The following is a 23,386-nucleotide window of genomic DNA, read 5'->3' as shown; positions in this document are numbered from 1 at the left end:
AAAGGTCAAAACTGCCCATAAAAAGATGACTGCGACAAAGTTTGCTTATTTAGATAAGATATAGAAAGAAAGAAATAAAAAAGTTAGTGCATTAACTGCGATATAGATTCAATTGCAGAGGTCGCAGGTGAAATAAGAACGTGCCTCACTAAAGTTCTACAGATGATGTTAGATCTTAGGTCTATACGCATAGGAATATGTAAGCGAGATGACGCTAAAAAGTTACTTTAATATAACACGGGCTTACTAGCTGAAACTCGGCGACAACGCAATTGATGAACATGTCTATATACATGCAGCTGCAAAATAAGATTTCACAGTCCAACTAAATCAGCGTAAACGAATGACGAAATTTAATCGCTCAAATCACAAGACGTACCCTTAATTATTATACTGATGGGTCAAAAACACATGAAGGAGCCGGAATAGAGATTAATGGACCTAACATCAGACTGTCATCACTAGCTCTCAATAGTAATACTAATATACGTAATAATCTCTAGGTAGATAGATAGATTATGTGAGGTCATTATAGTCAGGCAGCCTCACCGCACTTCGACCAATAGAAATCTTTTGTGCATAGCTTAATCTAGTTGAACTCTAGGATGCCAATACTTCTGATAAAGTTGATTAGCTTCCTAGGTGACTTGTTTCCTATTCTAGAGGGCGCTAGATTGAATTCTTTTAGTATTTTAATCGTTTAGAGAACAGTGTTACGCAGTTGCATAGTACATGTTCTGCCGTTTATTTTTCGTTGGCACAGAAACGACAGCTCTCACTATCTAATTTGCCAATTTTTTTGAGATCACATCTCAGAGGGCAGTGATCAGTGAGAAGGCCAGTGACCATTTTAATATTTTTATATAAAATCTTAGTTAAGTTCCCAGATCCAGAGTTCCTCTCTGATGCGCCTTTTCAATAGTCTACAGAAAGTTTCTAGACTTTGGAATGAGGTATTAGCCCATTCTTTTGCGTGGCTGTCAGCTTTCTTATTTTCTGCAATTCCCTTGTGACATGGCACCCACATCAAAGTTACTTTGTTGCGTTCCGCTAGCTTCTTGAGGGATTGTTTACAGTGCCAAACCAACTTTGGCTAACAAGTAAATGACTTTAGAGTCCTTAAAGCGGCTTGGCTGTCTGATATAATAAAGTCTTTTGCCCTATGAATGATGAAACATTCTTGATCACTTATGTCTATAACATGTACTTCTGCTTGAAAGATAGTTGGGGCGTTTCCAAGAGATTTGGATAGCCTAAAATTAGGCCCATTAATTTCCACTCCTGCCCTTTCATCTATCTTAGATATATCCGTATACCATACGAGTAAACCTTCTTCTAGTTTCGGTTCAACTTCATTCATCTGGTGGGCTTTTATGACCACTTCAAAAAATGTTTCGAAGTCGAATTTGACTGGCATGGCATCTGTCAGCCTCTCCTTAGAATCCAATGAAATTTCTTCCAAGATTTTTAGGTGGCCAACTAGATCTCCAGGTTTCATTATTTGTGTCTTTCGCAGTTTTAAGGCGGTGGTTACTGCCTCCCTATGTGAAAGTTATCCTAAATTATAAACTTAGAATCTGGTCAGGTATCAAACTTGTCTGTTCAGTTAACAAAATCTTCTTCTTCTTGATGTGCCTATCCGTGATGAATGTTAGCGATCATGCTGGCAATCTGTATCTTGTCTGTTGCAGCGTGTAAAATCTGCACAGATGGTGTGTTGAACCAGGTTCTGAGGTTCTTTAACCAGGATATTCTTCTTTCTGGACCTCGCTTTCTAAAAAATTTTCCTTGCAGGATGGTTTGTAGGAGGGCATATTTGGATTTGTTTCACATAATCTGTCCAAAGTACTGCATATTTGATGGTGTTCAGTATCTCTTCATTCTTTTGAGGTCATCTTTATTTGTAATTCGGTCAGTTCACGGGATCTAGAGTATTTTCCAACTTCCAATTTGTAGCATATATCTTTATTCAAGATCCATGCCATTCTTACTTTTATACCAAGAGAGAATTTTTGGCTTTTGAAGTAGGCCCTCATCCGGTTGGATCTAGCTTTTCCGATGCGCGATCTTCTCTCGTGGTTGTTGATCCATTCTTCATTTATTATTGTGTCGAGGTAGATGTAGAGTTGACAGACTTGAAATAACAATAAAAAAGAATGCTATTTGAAAATGAATGAAATTTGAAAAACAAAACTAACAAAAAAGAAATGATTAATAAGGGCAGTTTTTGATAGTGAACTTTCTAATGAAAGTATTTGTGAGCATGTACTATTTCCGGTTATATTGGAAATAGTCTCCAACTCTTTATTCTATTTGCATTCGGACTTATTCTTTCAAATCATCAAACCTTAGCGGTTTGTTAGCATTTTATGGTCTTTACATGCCACAAGATGCAGGTAGGCCAGTAATCAGTATATAAATCTCTCCGAGTCTATTTCAAAATCCCTGGTTTTATTGCGGTGATGCTAATTAGTGATGAGTTTACGTCTACTCGTTTATTATGGCAAATGCCGTCCATTGCAAAGAAGATATAGATGGGTAACAAACTAAACAGTTTATTGTAAAAAACCAAATACATAGAATTCACTGATCTATTATAAAAACTTTGCACATGACCTGAAACATAAAGGTAAAACTGTCAAATGTGCATCTGCTGATTTGAATATTAAAAAAAAAGAAATAATTAGTTCTAGAGTATCTATTAGTCAAAATAAATAGTCATACTTGTATTAAACTGGCTTCAAAATTACTTTATATTTCTAAATATAAATATTAAAAACCTTTTATACCTTGATCTTAAAATTAACAGCATGATATAAAATAGTTTTATGTAATGAAGCCATATAAATTATTTTCTCAATACAAACCTTTTAACGAACCACAAGAGCGAAAGTTTTTTTAAAAGATAAACGCCTAGTTCTTGTTATTATACTGACCTTGATCTTAAAAATGTAAACTACTTCTTACATATTATTCAAATAACAGACAAAAGAATTGTATTCTATCTTGTTTCATAGACGTAGCGATCAGGATCAAGGACAATCTTGATATGTATAGAAAATAACAGAACAACTTTATTAGTATATAAATTTTTTCTTTCGCCAAAGGTTAAGGAATATTCCTATCAAGTTTATTAGGAATAATATTTACACAATTAAAAATACCTATGTATTAGGCTAATGACAAAGAAGGTATTTTTTTTATAATAATTTTAATAGTTTATTCTGGTAGTATATATTAATCTTGGTTTTTATTGGACTTGTTTGTGTTATCGACATCTTTCCTTCGAAAGGCATAAAAAATAGTACGAGAGATAGTTGTATACGAATTTTAGCTCTTCTTACTGTCAGTTATGTTATTAATTTTTTTATGTTCAGTGCATTGATTTGTGGAGTATCTTAATATTTTTTACTTTACTTAATCAGTAGACCCATTTGTACCTTTCGGTGTTGGGCCGTTTATAATACAATTCATTAAATTACAATATTTTACGATCTTCTGAGGTGTCCTAGCTCTTAACGAACTTTCTCCATTCCTTCCTATTGGATGCCATCTGTGTTGCTTCCTGCCAAGTCTTACCCTTACTCTGCAGTATCTGCGAGATGTCCCTGTTTCATTCTTTAATTTGTCTTCCTCTTCTGTTCTTCTCTTCCTCTTCTGTTCTTCTAATATTATCTTAATATTACTTCAGTAAATGACCATTTTGGATTGTAATTTTCCTCGTCACGACGTCTTTGCTTGAAAATTTGGATTTATGTTCTCTTTACCATCTACTTCACTTTTGGACTATAGCCCAGAGTTGCTTTTGCTAGGGGAGTGAAAACCATCCCTTCTCGAGCATGAAATAACAGTTCAAAATAAGTTGGGAAATGGAAAAATTTACGCAACTTTTTTCTATAAAGTTTTTTCACTAAGTCAATACTTTTTTAGTTATTGACGAGTGAAAATGTTTATTTTTCACAATAAAAACCACGTATCCAAAAAAAAAATTCTTTGCAAAAATGTGGCTCATGAAAAGTAGGTTCTCATTTGTCAAATTCCAAGTCGAATATTTCAACGTGAAATGACCGAAAAATTAAGATCTTTTCGGGAAAAACTCATCAAAAGTTTTTGAAAGTGTAAAAAAAGTTTTATTTTTGTTTTTTTTTTAAGATTTTAGTTACAAAACTAAGCAAGCTACACCCAAAATAAAGTTGGTCCCTTTTTTGGTAAAAAAATGTAAAAATCACTCCCTAATTAACACCCCAAATAAAATTAATCGTTAACGTTTTACAGTTTACTCTATTTACGTAATTTTTATATGATTTGTAAGTTTCACCGGTTCAAAGAGCTTATTTTTGGAAAAATTTGGTTTTAATAAAAAAGAAAAATTTTTGAAATTTCGAAAAAAATGCTTTTTTTCAAAATAGCTTAATAATGTGCTATTAAGGCAGACATACTTTTACCCATCCTTAAAAATTAGTAAGGTTTGTTTTTTAGGTTGAAAAAAAAATAGATATTCAATGACATTGTTTTAATTATAACTAATCTTGAGGGTGAGATTTATGGGTTAATCTGTGATAAAATTTTAAATTATGTTGTTAAATGGTGATTAACATTCATTCACTTCATAAAAAGATGACATGAATCAATTACTTGCTTTAATTTACAATTATACGATTTTTTTCTAATAGGGGTAGTTTTCACCCCTAAAAAATAAAAAGCAAACAACGGCAAAAGTCCAAAAGTGAAGTGGAGGGTAAGTAGAACCTAAATCCAAATTTTCATGCAATTTAGTACCGACACGGAAAATTACAAGGTATCGCCGTATTTCACGTTCATTTACTGGCCTGCAAATGTGATCCTTGTAAATTATAATGTTTGAGAATAAATTTGTTCTTTGCTGTAATCAAATTGTGAATTATTTACAGGAATTTTTAATTCTGTCCATACTCTTTATATTATCTACAGTAAGTAACATTTTTACTAAACTTCATTTATTTATGTAGATGTCGACATCCCGGTTGCCAGAAGGCATTCTCCCAACTCAGCAACCTGCAGTCACATTCTAGATGCCACCAGACGGACAAACCCTACAAGTGCAACTCGTGCTACAAATGCTTTAGTGACGAGCCATCGTTGCTCGAACACATTCCCAAGCACAAGGAGAGCAAACACCTGAAGACTCACATCTGCCAGTACTGCGGCAAGAGCTACACACAGGAAACTTATTTAAGCAAACACATGCAGAAACATGCAGAGAGGACCGACAAAAGGCCGCCCATCGGACCTAGTTTAGGTATGTTTGTTATTAACTACTATTAGCATAAGTTTTTCTCTTTATAAATAACACTTAGAAGGACCCTTAGAAGGGCCTGCGTAGCGCAAGCGGTAGGATGCTTGCCTCGCACGCCGGTGGTCCGGAGTTCGAATCCTACCGCCGGCAAGAACAACTAGACATTTTTAAAAATGTCTATAGGCCCCAGGTCGACTCAGCCTGAATAAAATGAGTACCTTGGGTAAAACCAGGGGTAATAATAGGCGGTTGAAGCGTAGCACTGGCCATGTTACCTTCCTTGTATACCGTAGGCCCTAGATATAGCAGACTACCCTGCTATACTCCCAAAGCCGCGAGAGGTATAAAACGGGAGACTATTATTATAAATAACACTTAGATAATCAACTAACTTGTCAATTATAAGTATTTAAAATTAAAGTGACTTGATTGACAATTCAGTCACAAAAATTTATAAACCTAGAAATAAAATAGAAAAATACACAAAAGGAAACGCACGAAATGCATAATATGCCAAAAGCAAACGCACATGGATCGTTATTTAAACTCAACTCAAATTACCACCATTGTACCATACCTAGTGATCTAGATTGTGAAGAATTAATCTTAAAACCACATGTTTGTACACTCACCACAAGTTTATCGTTGATTCTAATGAACCAAGTGAATAGGAACTGCACTAACCATGTGAATACTTGATGGTTTACCATCACCATTCGACAGACGTTTTTTTTTCGGTTTTTATCATTCATAGCCAAGGGTATATCATCCATAATCACCTACCTAGCAGGATACACATCTACCGAGATCTACCTTATTAGAAGTGCTAGATCATACCAATCTAGTATTCCACAGTACATAGATAGAGTAGGTTATTACCCTAAAAACACTGGGAAGTTGGTTGAATACTAAATTTCATTATACTCTTTTACATTAATATAATAATACAGAATGACGGTATTAGATTTTTGTTTTGATACAGTACAGATTTGGGTACAGCGACAACCGCTGATACGTATCAGCGGTTGTCGCTGCACTGTATCAAAACAAAAATCTAATACCGTCATTTTGTTTTATTATTTACTTCGTTTGAAGTACCAGAAACTGAATTCACTACGAATTTTGACCAGGATGAACGGCATGTGGAATGCAATTTTTAGATTCCCTTGCCGAGTAATTTATCCAGCTGTTTGTTTCGCAAATTTTAGGAAACACAGTGGTAAATATTTGAATTCGGTTTTGCTAGGTAGAAATCGTTTGATTTCGCTTTTTGTTAATATAATAATCTTTATTTGCTTGAAAAACAGGAAAGATATTTTTTAACTCTATTATATATACTAATATAAGCTTTTTATTTTTCAATTAGACTTCTTCCCGGGACTAAATCATCGAGGCTTGGATCATCCCTATTGGCCTAAAGTGAGTCCGGATAGTGCAGAGAACATGCACGAATATCCAAATGACATCTCACGTCAGATCTTGGAGCAAAATGAAGATTTGGTCATCATCCGGCAGCAGTTGGGGCAAAATCCTCCCGCACCACCTGGAACACCGAACACTAATTTGAGTAAGTTTTAACTGTAAATAAGATCATTTGACAATAATTTCTTCAATTAAACCTGGTTGAGCTGGGTAGACACACCGATATTCTATTTTACGGTTTCCAAAATTGTAGTTATTGGTACTTTTTATCACATCTGCATGGATTTGTTAAAAATAATATTTGTATTCTGGACTTTATGCAATTTTATCTTAAATTACTCTGTTTTTATCATGTGTATTTAGTTTCTTCAGTTCCCTCAGCAATACCCCCCTTTTTAGTTAGTATTTATGTTAATTATATTATCAAGCCTTCTTTTTCTACTCGGGTGATTTACTATTTCTTGATTTACCAATCAACGCGAATATAAAATTATCTTATTTTTTATTATATTTGACCAAACTAAAATTTCAAACTTATCTTAGCTAGAATATAAAAATGATACTAGGAATGCCTAGAAGTAGAGGAGATCCTGGCAAACAGACCGGGAGCCAGGAGCGTGCTCCCAAGATCTCGTGTTGCAGGGCAGTCTTCCCCAACCAACAATTACTCAACCACTCCTCGACCCACGCTATTATTGAAACATATGGCGAGAATACTGTCGTTAATTTAACTTTAGAAATTGCCTTGGGAAACGCGAGAAGTCGTCTTTTTTCTTCGTTGTGGTTAGGACGCTTTTTTACGAGATAGCGTCAAGAACTTTTCAAATTATCGTCTCTTATTGTCTGTTGTGTATCTTCAATATGTACTCTGTGTGAGCCCAGCTGTCCAACGTTTGTTCACACTGTAAAAGTTGAACTTTCGGTAAGCTTCATCCCCTCCTTGGATTTTCTCTGGAAAGTTTTTATATTTTTTTGGTTTTTGAGCCCAGCTGTTAGTTTTTTTTTTGGCTGAAAAACCGATTTTGTAAGTTTTTGTATATATTTTGAGGTTAGTAATTAAAAGTCCTTAAGTATTAGGTTTATGTCTAGTAGAAACTGACCTTAAATATCTTTGATGTTTATACACCTTTGTACTACTATATCTTCATATTCTGGAGTCTTATTCCTGGTATCTCCTTAGCTGGATTTTCGGTCCTGGGTATTTACATCTACTTTTGTCGTAGCTTGTGAGTTCTCTGAAGATACTGTTGGGGCGGTGATCTAAGTATGTGTATATATTTTTTCAGAGTATCGATTATAACCCTAGATGACCTTCTTCTTCTTCTTCCTAACATGCCGTACACCAAAGTGCGTAGGCGACTATCTCATTACTAGAATTCTGTTCGTGACACAGCTCGCCTGTATTGTGTATTCCTGTCCATTCTTTAATATTCCTTAACCAGGATAATTGTTTGCGGCCGGCTCCACTTCTACCTTCGATCTTCCCTTGTAGGATTAACTGTGGTATTTCATATTTTGCTCCTCTCAATATGTGCCCAAGGTAACCAATCTTGCGTTTTTTAATTAATTCAAAGAGTTCTCTTTCCACGCCGGCTCTCTTAAGGACGTCATCGTTTCGAACTCTATCCACCCAAGGTATGCGCATCATTCTTCTAAATGACCACATTTCAAATGCTTCAAGTTTGTTGATAGATGTTTTTTTCAAAGTCCACGTTTCCATGCCATAAAGCAAGATGGACCATATGTAGCACTTGACCATTCTGTAGCGTATTTCGAAATTTAGGTTTTGATTACATAGGAGCGGTCTGATTTTCACTAGATGACCTAGTATGCCAGAATATCTCTTATAAATTATTTGACCCATCTAAACGTCACGAGCAGTACTGCTTTTTAACTGGTTTTATAAATTTGTTAAGCTGAAAAGATGTTAATATAATATTGATCTAATTATTTATTTTTCAGGCAACGCTTACGACACGTCCATTTCCAAATCCAACACCAACTCTGCATTCACTCCCATTAATTCGATGTCGGGTCATTTAAATCTGAATCATCACCAGCTGGCACCAAACAGACCATACATCTATGATGCTCTCAGCTTTCAAAAGCAAAACAATCTGGACATGCCCAAGAGCCAACCATCGAACGGTTTCCCCAATCAACTGATCAGTCTACATCAGATCAGAAACTACGCTCACCAGCCCAACCCTTCACTGATGGAACATTCCATTCTAGGCTTAGGCAAGGAGAAATAAATTTAGTTCATTTGGTTTTGTGAGTTGAGAAAAGGGTTTGTAGTGGGCTGGTCTGTAATATGTTTTAAAGGTACAAGAAATAGTTTTCGTCAAGAAATAGTATAATTTGATATTTAAAAAGATTATCAATATATGGATCTAAATATAAAACCAGAACTTATTCTAAAAATGAAACCTTTCTGATATTTACTTTCTACAATAGTTTCCAGAACTATTTTTAGAATTGGACCTGAGTTTGTGCTAATATTATTTTTGGATAATTCCATATTTTAAATAAGTATATAATTATCAGTTTATTTAAAATTATTAAAATGATGTATATTTGTGTTGTTCTAAAGATCAAATGTTAGTATTATATACTTCTGCTTAGTAAGAAATTATTTATATTTTTTATTTTAATAAAGCTCAATACCTTATTTTTGGTTTAAATAATGTAGTCGGCGAAAATAATTGTAAAAAAAACCATGGATTGGCCTACGGGGGTTTTCACGGACGTTGTGATCGTGCTGGCTCGTGATCTCGTACTAATTTTTAATATTTAAGCTAGCGACGGGCTCGGGATTGTTGATATCGTTTTTGGGATAAAGCCTTGTATACAAAATTTTAAAGCAAAATAGAAATTCTTGAGAAAGCAGTTAAACAAACCGTTCCCCGTTTAGTATAGATGAATAGACGATATATTCAAATACTGAATTTAAAGAATCTTTCTGTGTCAACTATTCTGTATCTGTTAATGAGTTTAGCAACAAGATGATAAGTACAATAGTCCCTTTTTAAGCAACCTCCTCCTGCCCATGAAACTCTCAAAACTAATTATAATTAAAGGCTTCATCTTTAGAGATTTTATTATCAATAACCCCTTATCAAGAACTAAGTTTAAAATTATCGAACGTGGCGTTCAAACTCCTCAGCTTAATTTATCCCATCGTAGGTCCCGTTAAAAGACACTTTCTTTAAAAAATTCTTGGGTGTATCGCAATTTATGCTGTTGCAACTTTCAGTTAAATACTGAAAGATAGGATCGTCACAATCTTGTAATAAAACCGAGTCAGAATAATCAGTACCCCTGTTCTCCATAAGACTCACGAACCTAGGGGAAACATCGAATTGACTAGACTCGGTGGTGACATATTTTGAATAGAGTCGATGCCGTCAGAGTCCGCTACAATATTTTCAAAACATTAACTACTAGAAGGTTTTGAAAGGCAAATTTACACTGTTTTCAGTTAGCATAGGTTTTCTTCTATAACGAAACTTCTCGAATTCAGTTGTAAGGTAATCCTTTCACTACTACCATCATACATCTTTTTTACTGTATCGTTCTATTGATGGACGGGTAAAACGTTTCTTTGGACGCGTGAACATCCTGGAGTTAACATTTATGTGCAGGCTAATATGCGAGTTGATCTTGCAATGAGGGTTGTAATTGGAGTCCAAATCTTTTTGTACCCATTGGTTTAGGTCTAAAATCGAGTCTGACACAACCAATATTCATCATTTTGCAAAATGCATTGTAAGAAGATATGAAGAGTTGGAACTACATCGACCTTTGGTGAATATTAAATAATCTTGCGAATTTGGACTATCCAATGACATTTTTTTTGAGGTTGTAAAATCTTCTAAAGTCTTGTGTTAGATTCAGGGTAAGAATATGTATATAAAAGCATACTATTACCAAAGTGACACTTCCAGAGATATTTATTACGCTCTTACCCAACAGAGGGCGCTAGAGAACGTTTTGTTATTCTCAGCTTTGACTAAAATTATAGTTGATACTTTTTATTTTTTGACACATGTAATTTACACAATATACCTCGTTAAATAATATGTTTTATTGAGTTACTGCTTTCTCTGAAATTTCATTATTTTACTAATAGTGACTAGACGACCTTAAGCGATTTAAAAATTTGCAATTGTTACACAGTGTGCACAAAAATATGCACTTACTGCATAAAATGCTTTAAAAGATGTATTTGTAAAAGTGTGCTAATATGAAATAAATAGAATGAAATAAACTTAAGCTGTTCATACTCTCGTCTCTTTATTTGTACCATCAAAATGGTTACTTAACGTAGTGCAATATATTAAAATATAATGAGAATGAGACTGAAACTTGATCAGTTCAATACAGTTTTGGATGTTTTATTAAAGTGGTTGTAGTACATAATCAGTTAGCTGTTTAGATGCCGTATATGTTAAATGTTTTTTCAAAAATATTGCTTGAATCGAGTACATAAATGTTCTTTCTGTTTTATACCATTATGGGCGTTTATATGAAATGAAATGTAATTGTTATTCTGTCTTGCTAATTTAGATACAAACCTTAATTTTCTTGTCTGCAATATTTGGTATTTAAATTTTTTTGTAAATGAAATGGTTTAGAGGTATAAATTGCTTGGAGTGAATTATTATAAATAATTCTAGATGGAAAATGATTCTTCTTCTTAAGGTGCCGTGCATTTCTGCGTAGGCGTCCACCGTACATCGTCTTGTCAGGTGAGATGTTAAATAGTCAGGATTAAATAATTCTGTTTTTAGCACCATTGCGAAACATTTCATAGCTGTGGATTCCTGTCCATTGTCGAATATTGTGCAGCCATGACATTTTTTTACGTCCCAGACCTCTCCTACCCTCTATCTTCCCTTCGAGTATCAGTTAATGAAAAGTATATCTTTCTCCTCGTAATATGTGTCCCAAGTATGCAGTCTTCTTACTTTTTACATAACTAAAAAGTTCCCTATCCTGTAAGCCCGCTCTTCTGAGTACTTCATCATTTCTGACCCTGTCCGTCCATGATATTCTAAGCACTCGACGCAGGCACCACATTTCAAACACTTCAAGTTTGTTAATGGAACTGGACTTTAACGTCCATGCTTCCATTCCGTACAAGAGAACAGGCCACACGTAACACTTAAGCACCTTGTATCGGAGGTTGAAGTCCAATTTGGGATCAGTCAGAAATTTACGAAGCCTCCAAAAGCCTTTCTGGCTTGTTCAACCAGTGGCGCACCGAGGGGGGGGGTTTGGGGGTTATAACCCCCCCCTCAGGACCCTATTCCGACACTGTTACTTACACATTTTAAGGACTCAAAATAGAGGTAACCTCATAAAAAAAATTTTGGTGACCAACCAAACCCCCCCCTCCCCCCAGAGACAAATTCTAGGTGCGCTACTGTGTTTAACTCTGCTCTTTATTTTATTCTCGGGGTCCCAACTCTCGTTTAGCAAACAACCCAAGTATTTAAATTGCCTGACCTGTTCGATTTCTTCTCCAGAGACATATATCTTTGCGTTGGGGTAATCATTTCTACTTATAATCATTGTTTTTGTCTTCTTAATATTTATTTTCAAACCCCGAGCTTCACTTGCAAGAGTTAGATCATTTAAAAGGCATTGAAGATCTTTGATGTTATCTGCCATTATGGCTGTATCATCGGCATACCTGATGTTATTAATAAATATGCCGTTAACTTTAATACCCTTATTAGAGTCTGCCACTGCTTCTGTGAAGGCTTTTTCTACGTATAAATTGAACAGCATTGAAGACAGTATACAACCTTGCCTTACTCCTTTTTTAATGAAGAAATTTTCTGTTTCATTGAAATTTTGAAGACGTACTGTTGCTGCCTGGTTCCAATACAGATTGGCGATAATTCTTATATCCTTGTCGTCCAATCCCAACTCTTGTAGGTATTTTATCATCAATTCGTATTTTACATTATCGAATGCTTTTTCATAATCGATGAAACAGACAAAAACATCCTTTCTTTGATCTAAACAATTCTGTATTAATGTTTGCATACTAAAGATCGCTTCTCTCGTGCCAAGTAAATTTTTGAAACCAAACTGACTCCATCCACTGACCTCTTCATGATTGATTTCTCCACTGATTTCTTAAACAATTTAGTGTGCAGTATTCTCAGGAAAAGTTTTAAAAAGTGATTCATTAGGCTTATTAGTCGGTGGTCCTTGCAGAAGTTCGCACGTGGTGTTTTTGGTAGGGCGATAAATGTAGAGCGAAGCCAATCTTTTGGAATCTGGCCCGTATCGTAAATGTCGTTAAAGAGCTTGAAGAAAATGATAACACTTTTATAATGTTTATAATCAATTTCCAGCAGAGAAAAAGTGCGTCTAAATAATTTTACTTGGTTTCTAACTTTCCCAACAAAAAACAAGGTGAGACACGACTCGTCTCCTTCCCTCTCACCCACTCTCTCTATATCCCTCTCTCTTTCTTTCTCCTGCTCGCTCTTTCTCTCTATACTGCTATTTTATAACCAATGGACCAATGAATACGCCATTCGAAAGACGATCACGTGATATCCAAGCATTTTATGCGCTTTTTCTTGGCCATGAATTATATATTAAAGTATGGAAAAAGTTTTTAATTCTTTGGGAGTCGAAAATACCTCATTTTTGTTCTTTAAAACTTCATTTTTGTTGTAGTACTTTATTTGATATTACATCGTCAATACATTGATCATCTTCAGTTCCTGTTTCAATTTCTCGCAATAGTTTTTATGCTGGACATTCAATTTTTATTGTTCATATCATTATAGGCTTGATTTTTCCTACATAGTCTTTTGTTCTTTTAACTCCAAAAAAGCCTTGAACATTGTACTTGATTGTTCGACAATATTCACACCCCATTAACTTTTCTTGGTCTGTTACCAAATTAAGTTAAATTAGATTGTGTATGTCTCGAAGTATCTTGCACATTCATGCGGCATATTTTCTTAGATTATAAAAGAATCACATAAGGTCGTCTTATATTTCCATCGGGTACTGTAATATCTGCAAAAGAGTACAAGGTAGGTTTCTGGTACTATTTTCGAGGACGTATTTTCTCAAAATAGTTCCAATTTTGTGAATAGGCAAAGATATAAATACAATGTGAAGTTGTAACTAATAAGGTTGTACAGAAGAAATTGTAGTTAATTATTTTTTGTGGACCAGAATTCAACTTTTTATAGGAATATTTTTATTTAATTTTTACAAAGTAATTTTAGTTTGAATTTTTGTCCTCAAAATAAAAACATAGCTCAATATATTCTATTTATAAAAGTACTTTTTATTTAACTTTTCTTTGGTTGGGAAACTGACATCAATGAATGATTTTAATTTATAAATCTTTCTGGAAAATTTTCCGCTCTATTATGTTTGGGGTATAATGTATGCTCTTACTTTTGTTTAAATTTGATGAATTATACTTTTAAGTTTTTGGTGCAAATATAGTATTAAAATGAATTGTGTTATAAAATTTTCAAAATTTTATTTTGAAAAAATATTAACACAGTTTATCTCTTTAGGTTATAGAAAGTATTTAATTTTGCTCATTTTTATATACAAGGATATCATCGCTTGTCAATTACTTAAACTGTTATTCTATTAACTACAAAAATATTCAGTAATAATTAAAATAAGCTTTATGGTATGTTTGTTTAACTGTACTAAGGCACCTGTTCTTAATTTTTATGATATGCTAGTGACAGAATCAATAAAATACGCCAGAGGCGCGCCATTTTGTAAAATTGTTTAAATGCAATCATATGGCTAGAAATACATCACGTGTAAGCTTTTTGATCACACAGTATGAAATATGTCCTATAAACATCAAATATACTGGGAGGCAATTGAAGATTATACTCACAATTCAACGTTATTTTGAAACGCAGCTACAGAATCGTACAAAAACTAGAAACATAGTGAGTGATACAAAAGTTTTCAAATAAATCACATGTTCGAGCGTTTTCCATAAAGCTACAAACTCTCAAATTATTAGGGGTAGCCCGTAGTTGTCATTGAACATTAAATGATCATCATTTTGAGAAGTTATTGCACAAAAATGTAAAGTGGTACAACAGCTTTCAAATATCGTTATTACTTGCCGTATGACCCCAGTTAAAATTATATTTTTAATAATTACGTTATTAATAAGTGAATTAGTTGTTTGAAATTTTAGTTGAAGATAGTTTAATTGATATCTACGAATAATTTCCGTTACAAACTTCTTGTTTTTCTTCTAACCTTCATCAATCGACTGTTGGTTATACGGCCCCTTTCATCTTCCCATGCTCTTCTGTCTTCTGTGACTTTTGTCCAGTTTATTCCAAGTATTTTTTGAATATCGTCCATCCATCTTAGTAGACATGGACGTGTACAAACTCAACACTTTATAGACCCCCTATAAAATTATTAGACTCTCTGAGATATAGCAAACTGATCATCGGCATAATTTAGAGACTCATAAACTCATCACCACGGTTAGTTCACTAGCATTTTTGCCACAAAACGCTGGTTTATAATACGGAAAATTACCTTATCTATTTATATCAGGTGTCTCACGGCGCATAGCCTATTAGGTGTATTAGACGTAATAAATGAACAATTCACTATACATGTTGAAGGAACATGTGCAAATGAGGAGACATTTTTCTTTTGGATACCAATCCATTGCATCTGTATGTAATACATGCATGATTATTCTTTTAAATTATCAAACCTTAGCGGTTTACAAGCATTTTATGGCTTTGATCTGCCACGGGGTGTATCTGGGTCTATTTTAAAATCCCTAGTTTTATTGCGGTGATGAGTTTGTACTATCTGAGTGTATTTATACTAATTGGTATACGTATATCCGTAGTGATCTTCCAACTCACTTTGTGGAGCCCAGACTAACAATTCGTCCCATCACATCAGTGAGCTTTCCTTATGTCTCTTAAGGATATTTTATATCGCTTATTCCATTGATCACTAAATTACTCTTAAGTTTCTTTACCAGAAGATATCATTTTCATCAAGTTTTGTTTACCAGAGGTAACCAATGTTAATTTAATCCCCGCAGCAACTGCAGTACTTGCCCAACTTGATAATGTGTCCAAGGTAGGTCTAGTGTTCGACAAATTATTGTGTGGTCAATCATGAGATTCTTCTGACTATTACGTAATATTTGGATTGGGGATTTATTTAGATTTATTTGCAATTCTATCTGTTCTGATATTTCATTTATTTCGCCCATCATGGATTCTAGCTCTTCGATGTTTGAAATTATTAAAGGAATATCATCTGGGAATATTCAATATTTAAAGAAAGTTTCTGTTGATGTTAAAACCTTTTCTTTCACATTTTAGTTATTTGAAAACATCTTTCAAGGCTAATATAAAGACTTTGGTGATTAATTTTCTAAATCTAGCTTGCTCGACTGGTTAATAGAGATCAAGCTTTGTTATTAAACGATTGAATTTAGACACTAGCTTTTTTCTCTAAACCCTAAATTTTTAAGGACCAAATTGTATGTTAACTATCTTCAATCATGAAGATTCATAATAGAGTGGCTTTCTATATTTTGCGTTTCTATCTTTTTTCTGCTCTTAATAATTTATCAAGCTTTTATATATTATTTTTCTATCTTTCAATCCCCATTTATATTATCTATAGTACCAAATTTTTGTGGAACACTTTTATCTTCCAGTTTTCTAGTTTCTTGATGCATATATCGTCTTATCTTCTTAATTTTGTTTAACTTTTATGAAAGATATTTAAACATTTATACGGTCTTTATTATGTTTTCTTCCAGTAAGAAATGTGTGCTACATTTTTCTCATCCGTTTAGAATCATATTGGTTCTATTCAGTTTTAGAATCGTTTAGTCCTCATTCTATTCACAGAACAGTTGGTCAATGGCAAAATTAAAACGCATCAAAATTATCGTGCCTTTTGAATCGTTGATACCATTTATTCTACTTGCTCGTCTTTTCCCCTGGGTGTTGGTGTTTTTTTATTATCTTAATTACATATGATACATATTTAAAAATGTTATAATTCCTTTGTATACTGTAGAGATTTACCAGTTTTCTTGCTTCGTTGTAGATGCCAATTTATTGTTTCAACTGATCATCATTATCAATAAGGCTACCGCCGTTGTCAAGTCTCCTGTGCCATACTGTTCTGTTTAATGCTTGGGTTTTTCATTTGGACCCAGTTTTTTGGTCCCACCGGTTGCTTAGTTTTGTTTATTTTTATATTTGATTATGCTACTGGGGCTACGTATCCTGTCCATTGTAGGTTTGTTTTCTTCAAATTAATATTTTCGTTGATTGCTGTCATACCCGATTACAAAAATTTAAGCTAATTTCTTCTTCTAATAACATCTATGTTCAGTAACTTATTAGCGTTAATTTGAATCAATCTCTAAACACCGCGGATTTTAAGAGGACCAAGTCCTGTTTACTTCGTTATGTGTAGTCTTCTTCTGAGTTATTGCTGTAACTCTTAACTCCAACTCTGTATTGTTGTTGGTCTAACTATTGGTCTTTACGAGGGTCATTTCCCATCTCATGGTTTTTTCATCTCTCTAATTTGTTTTGTGGTACCCTATCGAGATGTTCCTCTTCAAAATCCTAGAATTACACCCTTGATAGTTCTTAGTCTTCTTACTTCATTCGTTTTCATTATTCATTTTTTCAGTTTTCCGATCTAACTTCTGTGATTTACGTGAATATAGGTTTTGTTTTTCTATATGATTTTTCTCAAATCTTCGCTAACTGTTTATGCTTTTATCGCTTATATTCGACCCGGTTTATTTCACTTGATAATGCCACTCTCGGGTTATTAAAGCTTTGCCCTTACTGTGTTGTGTTGTTTTGCTATCAATTGCATATTTATATTGTATGGGTTCTTTAGGAAGGCCATTAATTGTGCCTTTTTGATTGAGATGTTCACATAGAGTTCAAATGGGTATTCAAAAATTATACATCTCCCTGTCGCTTATTTATAATCTGTTCAATGACAGAACAGTAGGTATTATTCTTGGCTGATACTTTTGTTTTTAAATTTTTGATAATTACATTGTTTCTAATAATGGTAAAGTTAAATGATCATGTTTTATAGACGTAGCAATAGTTTACAGTATAAAGACTCTCATAAATTAGTTAGACCAACTTTATTTTCAATGGTTAGTCACATAAATGTCCCTATCAATTGTTAAAATTAGATATTCGTGGAATACTTTATTAAAATGCACAAAGATTCTCTCATATTTATGCATGTTAGTAAGTGACTACTCTGAGCTGCGCCATAGCCTCAGGTTTCGACCTCCTGGTGCTCCTATCTTCTCAGGTTACTAGCACAACCTGAGACACCAGTTCTTAGTCTGTACTTAATAGAATACACTTAACTGACATCATATTTATGGAAGAATTTGTGATGACCCCGAGTAGTAAATAACAGTCGGAGACAGAATTCGTTTTTCTCAACACATTTATTTTAATCTGAGCAGATAAAATATGGAAATCATTTGGTTATTTTAAATTTATATAAGTTCTAGATGTACATATTTGGCTTTCATAAACCTTAAGACGGTTAGTGTGACGATATTTGATCCGTGAATAATAAATTTGGCGATTAGAAGTAATCAGAAGTCACATTCATTGTCTATGATTGTAAATGTAAATGAATATCTACTGTATCAACGTATATAATCGCCGATGCAGGACGGGGAATTATCGATTTCGTTCAACTCACCACATGGACGAATTAGTACACATTCAGCTCACTGCTCTTCCGGTAGGTAGGTAGGTATTCTTCCCTTAACACACCAAACATACCTGTATTTCAGCTCGGTCTTTTATACAGCCATAGACGGTATAAAAACGTGTTCTATTAAATACATAGGCGTCTGTCTTACCGACTACATAGAGCTAGAAAAAAGAGCTGCTATATCTGCAAAACGATTTTTGATAACTTTTGGATTTACACTATGATTGATTACTGATACTATAGGGCCAATTACGTCACATAAAAATTCATATATTTTAGAAGCAACATCTAATTTTTGTTCCTATTTTTACAGTTTGAGTAATTTTACAAGCGATATTTTTGTATACGTTGACACAAAAAATTGTATACGGATACTGTATAAAAAGAATTCCGATATTTGTACATATTTCGTTGCCACTTGCGTTATGTTAACGTTTTCGCAACAATTGTTAATTTTAAGTTTCAAACAAGCTTTAAATTACTACCTAGGGTTGATATTTTTTCGTAAAAGTTGTTAACATATTGTAATATGTTATATTTTGTACAATATTCTTTCAAAAAGCTTTTTAGCTTGTGATTATTAAAATGTATTTATGAAAAGAAGGTTTTTGTTACACTCTTTATTAATAAAAAGTACTATTCATTTATTTTTTGTTTATTTTTATTTTTATTTCCTTTAGTTTTATTTTTATTCAGTTCTTTAAAAATCCGGGCCTTATTTTATCGATTCACTAATAAACAATAATTTTTAATCACAATAAAAATATTTGCGCATTTTTATAAAATCACCACTTTTCTATAGCACTTATTTCGCAATAAAAGTAATATTGTTTGTCCACATCTTAACTTATTTTCTAATTTATCATTAAATACAATTTTTGAAAAAAATTTAAAACACTTCGTCCTGCTGAAATTGTCTTCTTCTTCTCGTAGCATTACAACTCGGGGTGGGCTTTAGCTGACTGCACAACTCGCTTCCATCTCGAACTCTCCATGATAGTTGGGTTAGTAGGTAGCCCTATTGTTCTTAAATTTGAGCATTTTATCTCTCCATCGCATTCGTGGACGTCTTAAGGACCTTCTTCCTGTCTGGGCGGCTTCCTCACAGATTAACTTGGTAAGGAGTTTATTAGGGAGTCTGTGAACATGGCTAGCTTATCTTGGACGTTAGGATTTAATCTCTTAAATAACATTGTTAGCCTTATACATCTATTTGACCTCGGCATTTGTTGCTGAAACTGTCATACCGAAATTTCCATACTAACGGTTCTAAGATATTAGCAAATATTTTGTTGGGAATGAGCCACAATTATATAAATAAACTCTTTATTTGAGGTTTCACCATTTACGTAGGAAACCATTTTTCATTGTTTTTAAGTTTTATAAACCATTTTTAAGTATAAGACTGTAAAATGGCAATGTAAGTATTTATTTGAGGTGCATTTTTGAGACAAGTTTATTTGAGATAGTTCATTTGATTACATGAAACTAACTTTAGTTTAAAAATATTTATCGGAGCAATAATGGTAACACGTGATATGCCACACATCACAATATATCCAATCAGAATCATAACCTCAAAATTTCTTGTTAGTAGTCCTAATGTAAATCACGAGACAAACCAGGAAAACATGGTGATTCTATCCCAATATAGTGAATCTTTGTCTAATTTCATGTTTATTAAAAAATGTTTAGTATGTGAATGCTATATCCTTGATGTAACCGAGGAAAATACATTTTCCAAAGAGTGCATTTCGAAGTACTGAAAAATAATAAATTAGTAAATCGGAAATAATTGAAGGAAATGAGTTTAGTATTACTACTCGAGCGTTTTTGGGGTCACTAAACACGAATATTATGACGGCATTGGTCTTCGAGGCTTTTGGTGTACTTGGGCATCGTCTCTTAGAGTTTTGCGGAAATTCGATACAAAATCAGTGTACTCGTTACTCATGGGTTTTTGGGGTTGTTGAAAACTAGTATTGTCGGCGAGGATGTGTGAGGCACCTAGTGCTCAGGACGAGCCTTGAGTCCTAGAGTTTTGTGGAAATTCGTTACACAATCAGTCTCTGATGCGCAAACTCCAGGAGAGGAGGATCATCCTGGGCACCAGGTGCCTCGGAGTCCATCGCCGACATGATATTGTGTTCAGCTATCCAAAAAACCGCTAAGTAATGAGTTTGCACTGATTCCTGTTGCATATTCTCCTTAGGAGCTTGAAGAGTCTGAGGTTTGTTGACGTAAACCCGTGACTTTAAAAACCCCCATAAAAAGAAGTCTAGCGAGGTTACATCGGGTGATCTGGCCGGCCAGTATAAATCGCCAAAACGAGAGATTTAGCGACCCGGAAATGCTTCCTTCAGAATATCGGCTGTGGCTCGAGCAGTATGCGCTGTTTCGCCGTCTTGTTGGAACCAAAAGTTCTCCAGTCCCAATTCATCCAATTGAGGAAGAAAAATTCGGTATTCATGGCACTGTAGCGCGCGCCGTCCACAGTGCCATGCTCGTCGTTTGCCCTGCGGTGTTCTCAAAGAAAAATGGCCCGATAACTCGCCCAGCGTAAACAGCCACCGCGCAGTAACTTTGAGCAGATGTAACGGCACTTAATGGAATTTTGATGCCCCAAAAACGATAATTTTGATTATTCACGTAATCGCTAAGATGGAAATGAGCTTTATCGCCCATGATAATTTTCGATGAAAAATCGTCCTCCTCTTCGTTGAGATTGAGGAGGGCTCGAGCGTAGGTTGGACGAGTTTGACGGTCAACAGCTAACAGCTGATGCACTATCTACACTTTGTGAGAGAAAATCTTCAAATCTTTTACCAAAATTCTCCGTAGGGACCGCCGACTAATGTCCAATTGCGTGGGCACGTCGTCTTGTCTATGTTCCGGGCTCCTCTTCGACATCTTCTGCAACGGCAGAGATATTCTCAGCAGAACGGCTGTTACAGGACCGGCCAGTCTTGGGAGCACCTCGCGTTGTCCTAGTCTCTTCAAGGCGAGTGATCAATGCCGCATGTGTTAGTCCAGTTGGTGTCGGACGAACAGGAAATCTGCGACGAAATGCACACTACACCAACATAACCGATGAATTGTTGGGCAAAAAATGGAAAAAATTATTCAGCGTTCTTGCAGAGTAAACCGATTCTTGAATTCTGCCTTTGTTTACTTCACAGATGTCAAAACTGATTTGCAATTTTAGCTTAGGTCTAGCTTGGTTACCTCTGTTTTCTTCCTAGGTAATAATACCCCTTGTCCCGTGGTCTACTTAGTCTGTGGTTAGTCATCCTGAACGAGCCCTGGGCGTGAAAACTTGTTTTTTCCCTTCCCTATCCCTGATTGTCCGTTTACGTTCATAATAGTCTTGGTGTATGGTAGGGTAGGTGTAATTAGGCGTTAATTTTAAGAAATGTGGCTGGCTAAATAGGCACAGCTCCCAAATACCAAAAAAATTGACATTTTACATTATTTCCAATAGGGTGATTACCTTTGCTCCACCTAGTATTACATACTACTAAGTTTATAGCGCAGTTTCATTTAATAAAATGGGTTCTGCTAATTGGTTTAAGCATATTTCCCAATCTTATACTGTTTTTAAAGTAACATTCATGTTCATTTATTCTAACATTTAATATTCCTGGTGTTCCACCAAAATAAAAGTTTTCGAAGTCACAGTGTATTTTATAAACACAATTATTTGTGCTTTCTCATTCATTCATCCTAATTGGCTCGACAATAATTTGTGGATCTTGGTCTGCTCGCACATAAGTTGCCACTCTCGTCAATTGCTAGCAACTTACCTTCATCTAACGCTCTAAGGTCTTCTTCTTCATCGTCAATTCATCTTCTACGCGGTCGTCCATAATTCTTTTGCCCTCTGAGTTTGAGAATGTCGATATCTTCGTGAAGGATTACAATATATTTAATAAACGAAATTTATATGTTGTAAGCATATAAGACCTGAAAAAAGTGTCCTAGTCCTATCAATACAAAATAATATTAGATGAATCATATTGCCGAAAAAACTTAAAATTGAATTTAGTGTATCTAATCATCGAAAACAACAGCAAAATTTACAATGTAGTTACAATAAGAAGGAATAAAAAAAGAAAATAATAAAAAACAAATGGCATAAATAATTATAGATAATTATTTACCTTTTTTAGGGTAAATAAGTATTCTATTCTAGAGTATTCCTTCGTAAATCCTACGAATTCAACTAGATGACAATTTGACTCGTGTTAAACGTGTTACATCTATATTCTTTGGTGTTACCTACGTATAATTAACAAATACCTTAAAAAATCAAATTGTGAGGTTATGGTATTTAAAAAGTGCGATGAAAAGTGTGTTATTAATTCAAATATGTGTGATTTTTAAAGATTTTGGATTGTTATACGTTTTACAATGGTTTTTACATTTATCTTTACTGTTTTTTGCTTACTTATCCGTGGGTTTATGGGTTTTCACAGCATATTCTGTTTGGCATTTACCACATACCGTCTCTGTTGTGCTATTACTGGTTTATTCGTTGTACGTTTCGCCCGTTATTTATTTTTCCCTTAATTTTCTTTAAGTTGTCTCATTTCTCAATATCCCTATATCGTACACTTAATATGAATTCTATATTTTGTAACGGCAGGCAAAAATATTCATGTTTATCCTTTAACACGACAAGGAAAAGTTTATATTATTATATTATTAAAAGTTCTTTTAGAATTTTAGTGGTGGACAAATAATCTATTAAAACTTATATAAGAATGCGAAACTATTTTTCTTTTTTTTCACATAAAATAGTAAGTAAGTAAGAATATGGTCGAGAATGTAGGTATATACAGAGAGACACATAATTAAAATTTAATTAAAAATTGTGTTAAATATATACAATTTTTT

At 34.1% G+C, this 23,386-nt stretch overlaps 1 protein-coding gene across 5 annotated transcripts in view; it reads left to right on the top strand.

Annotated features, from left to right (window-relative positions):
- LOC140446047 (zinc finger protein rotund-like) overlaps positions 1-18,362 on the top strand; it is an 814,816-nt gene extending 796,454 nt beyond the window's left edge. For all 5 annotated transcript variants that reach the window (XM_072538556.1, XM_072538557.1, XM_072538559.1 and 2 more), the window contains 3 exons: positions 4,989-5,278; positions 6,642-6,842; positions 8,660-18,362. In XM_072538556.1, the coding sequence (XP_072394657.1) occupies positions 4,989-5,278; positions 6,642-6,842; positions 8,660-8,952 (784 nt within the window). In that variant the 3' untranslated portion in view covers positions 8,953-18,362. The remainder of the gene's footprint in view (positions 1-4,988; positions 5,279-6,641; positions 6,843-8,659) is intronic.
- Positions 18,363-23,386: the final 5,024 nt, after the last annotated feature.

The sequence above is a fragment of the Diabrotica undecimpunctata genome, chromosome 7 (genome assembly GCF_040954645.1).
Source record: "Diabrotica undecimpunctata isolate CICGRU chromosome 7, icDiaUnde3, whole genome shotgun sequence".
Classification (NCBI taxonomy): Eukaryota; Metazoa; Arthropoda; class Insecta; order Coleoptera; family Chrysomelidae; genus Diabrotica; species Diabrotica undecimpunctata.
The sequence above is the reverse complement of the archived record's forward strand: the minus strand, read 5'-3'. Positions and strand labels throughout refer to the sequence as shown.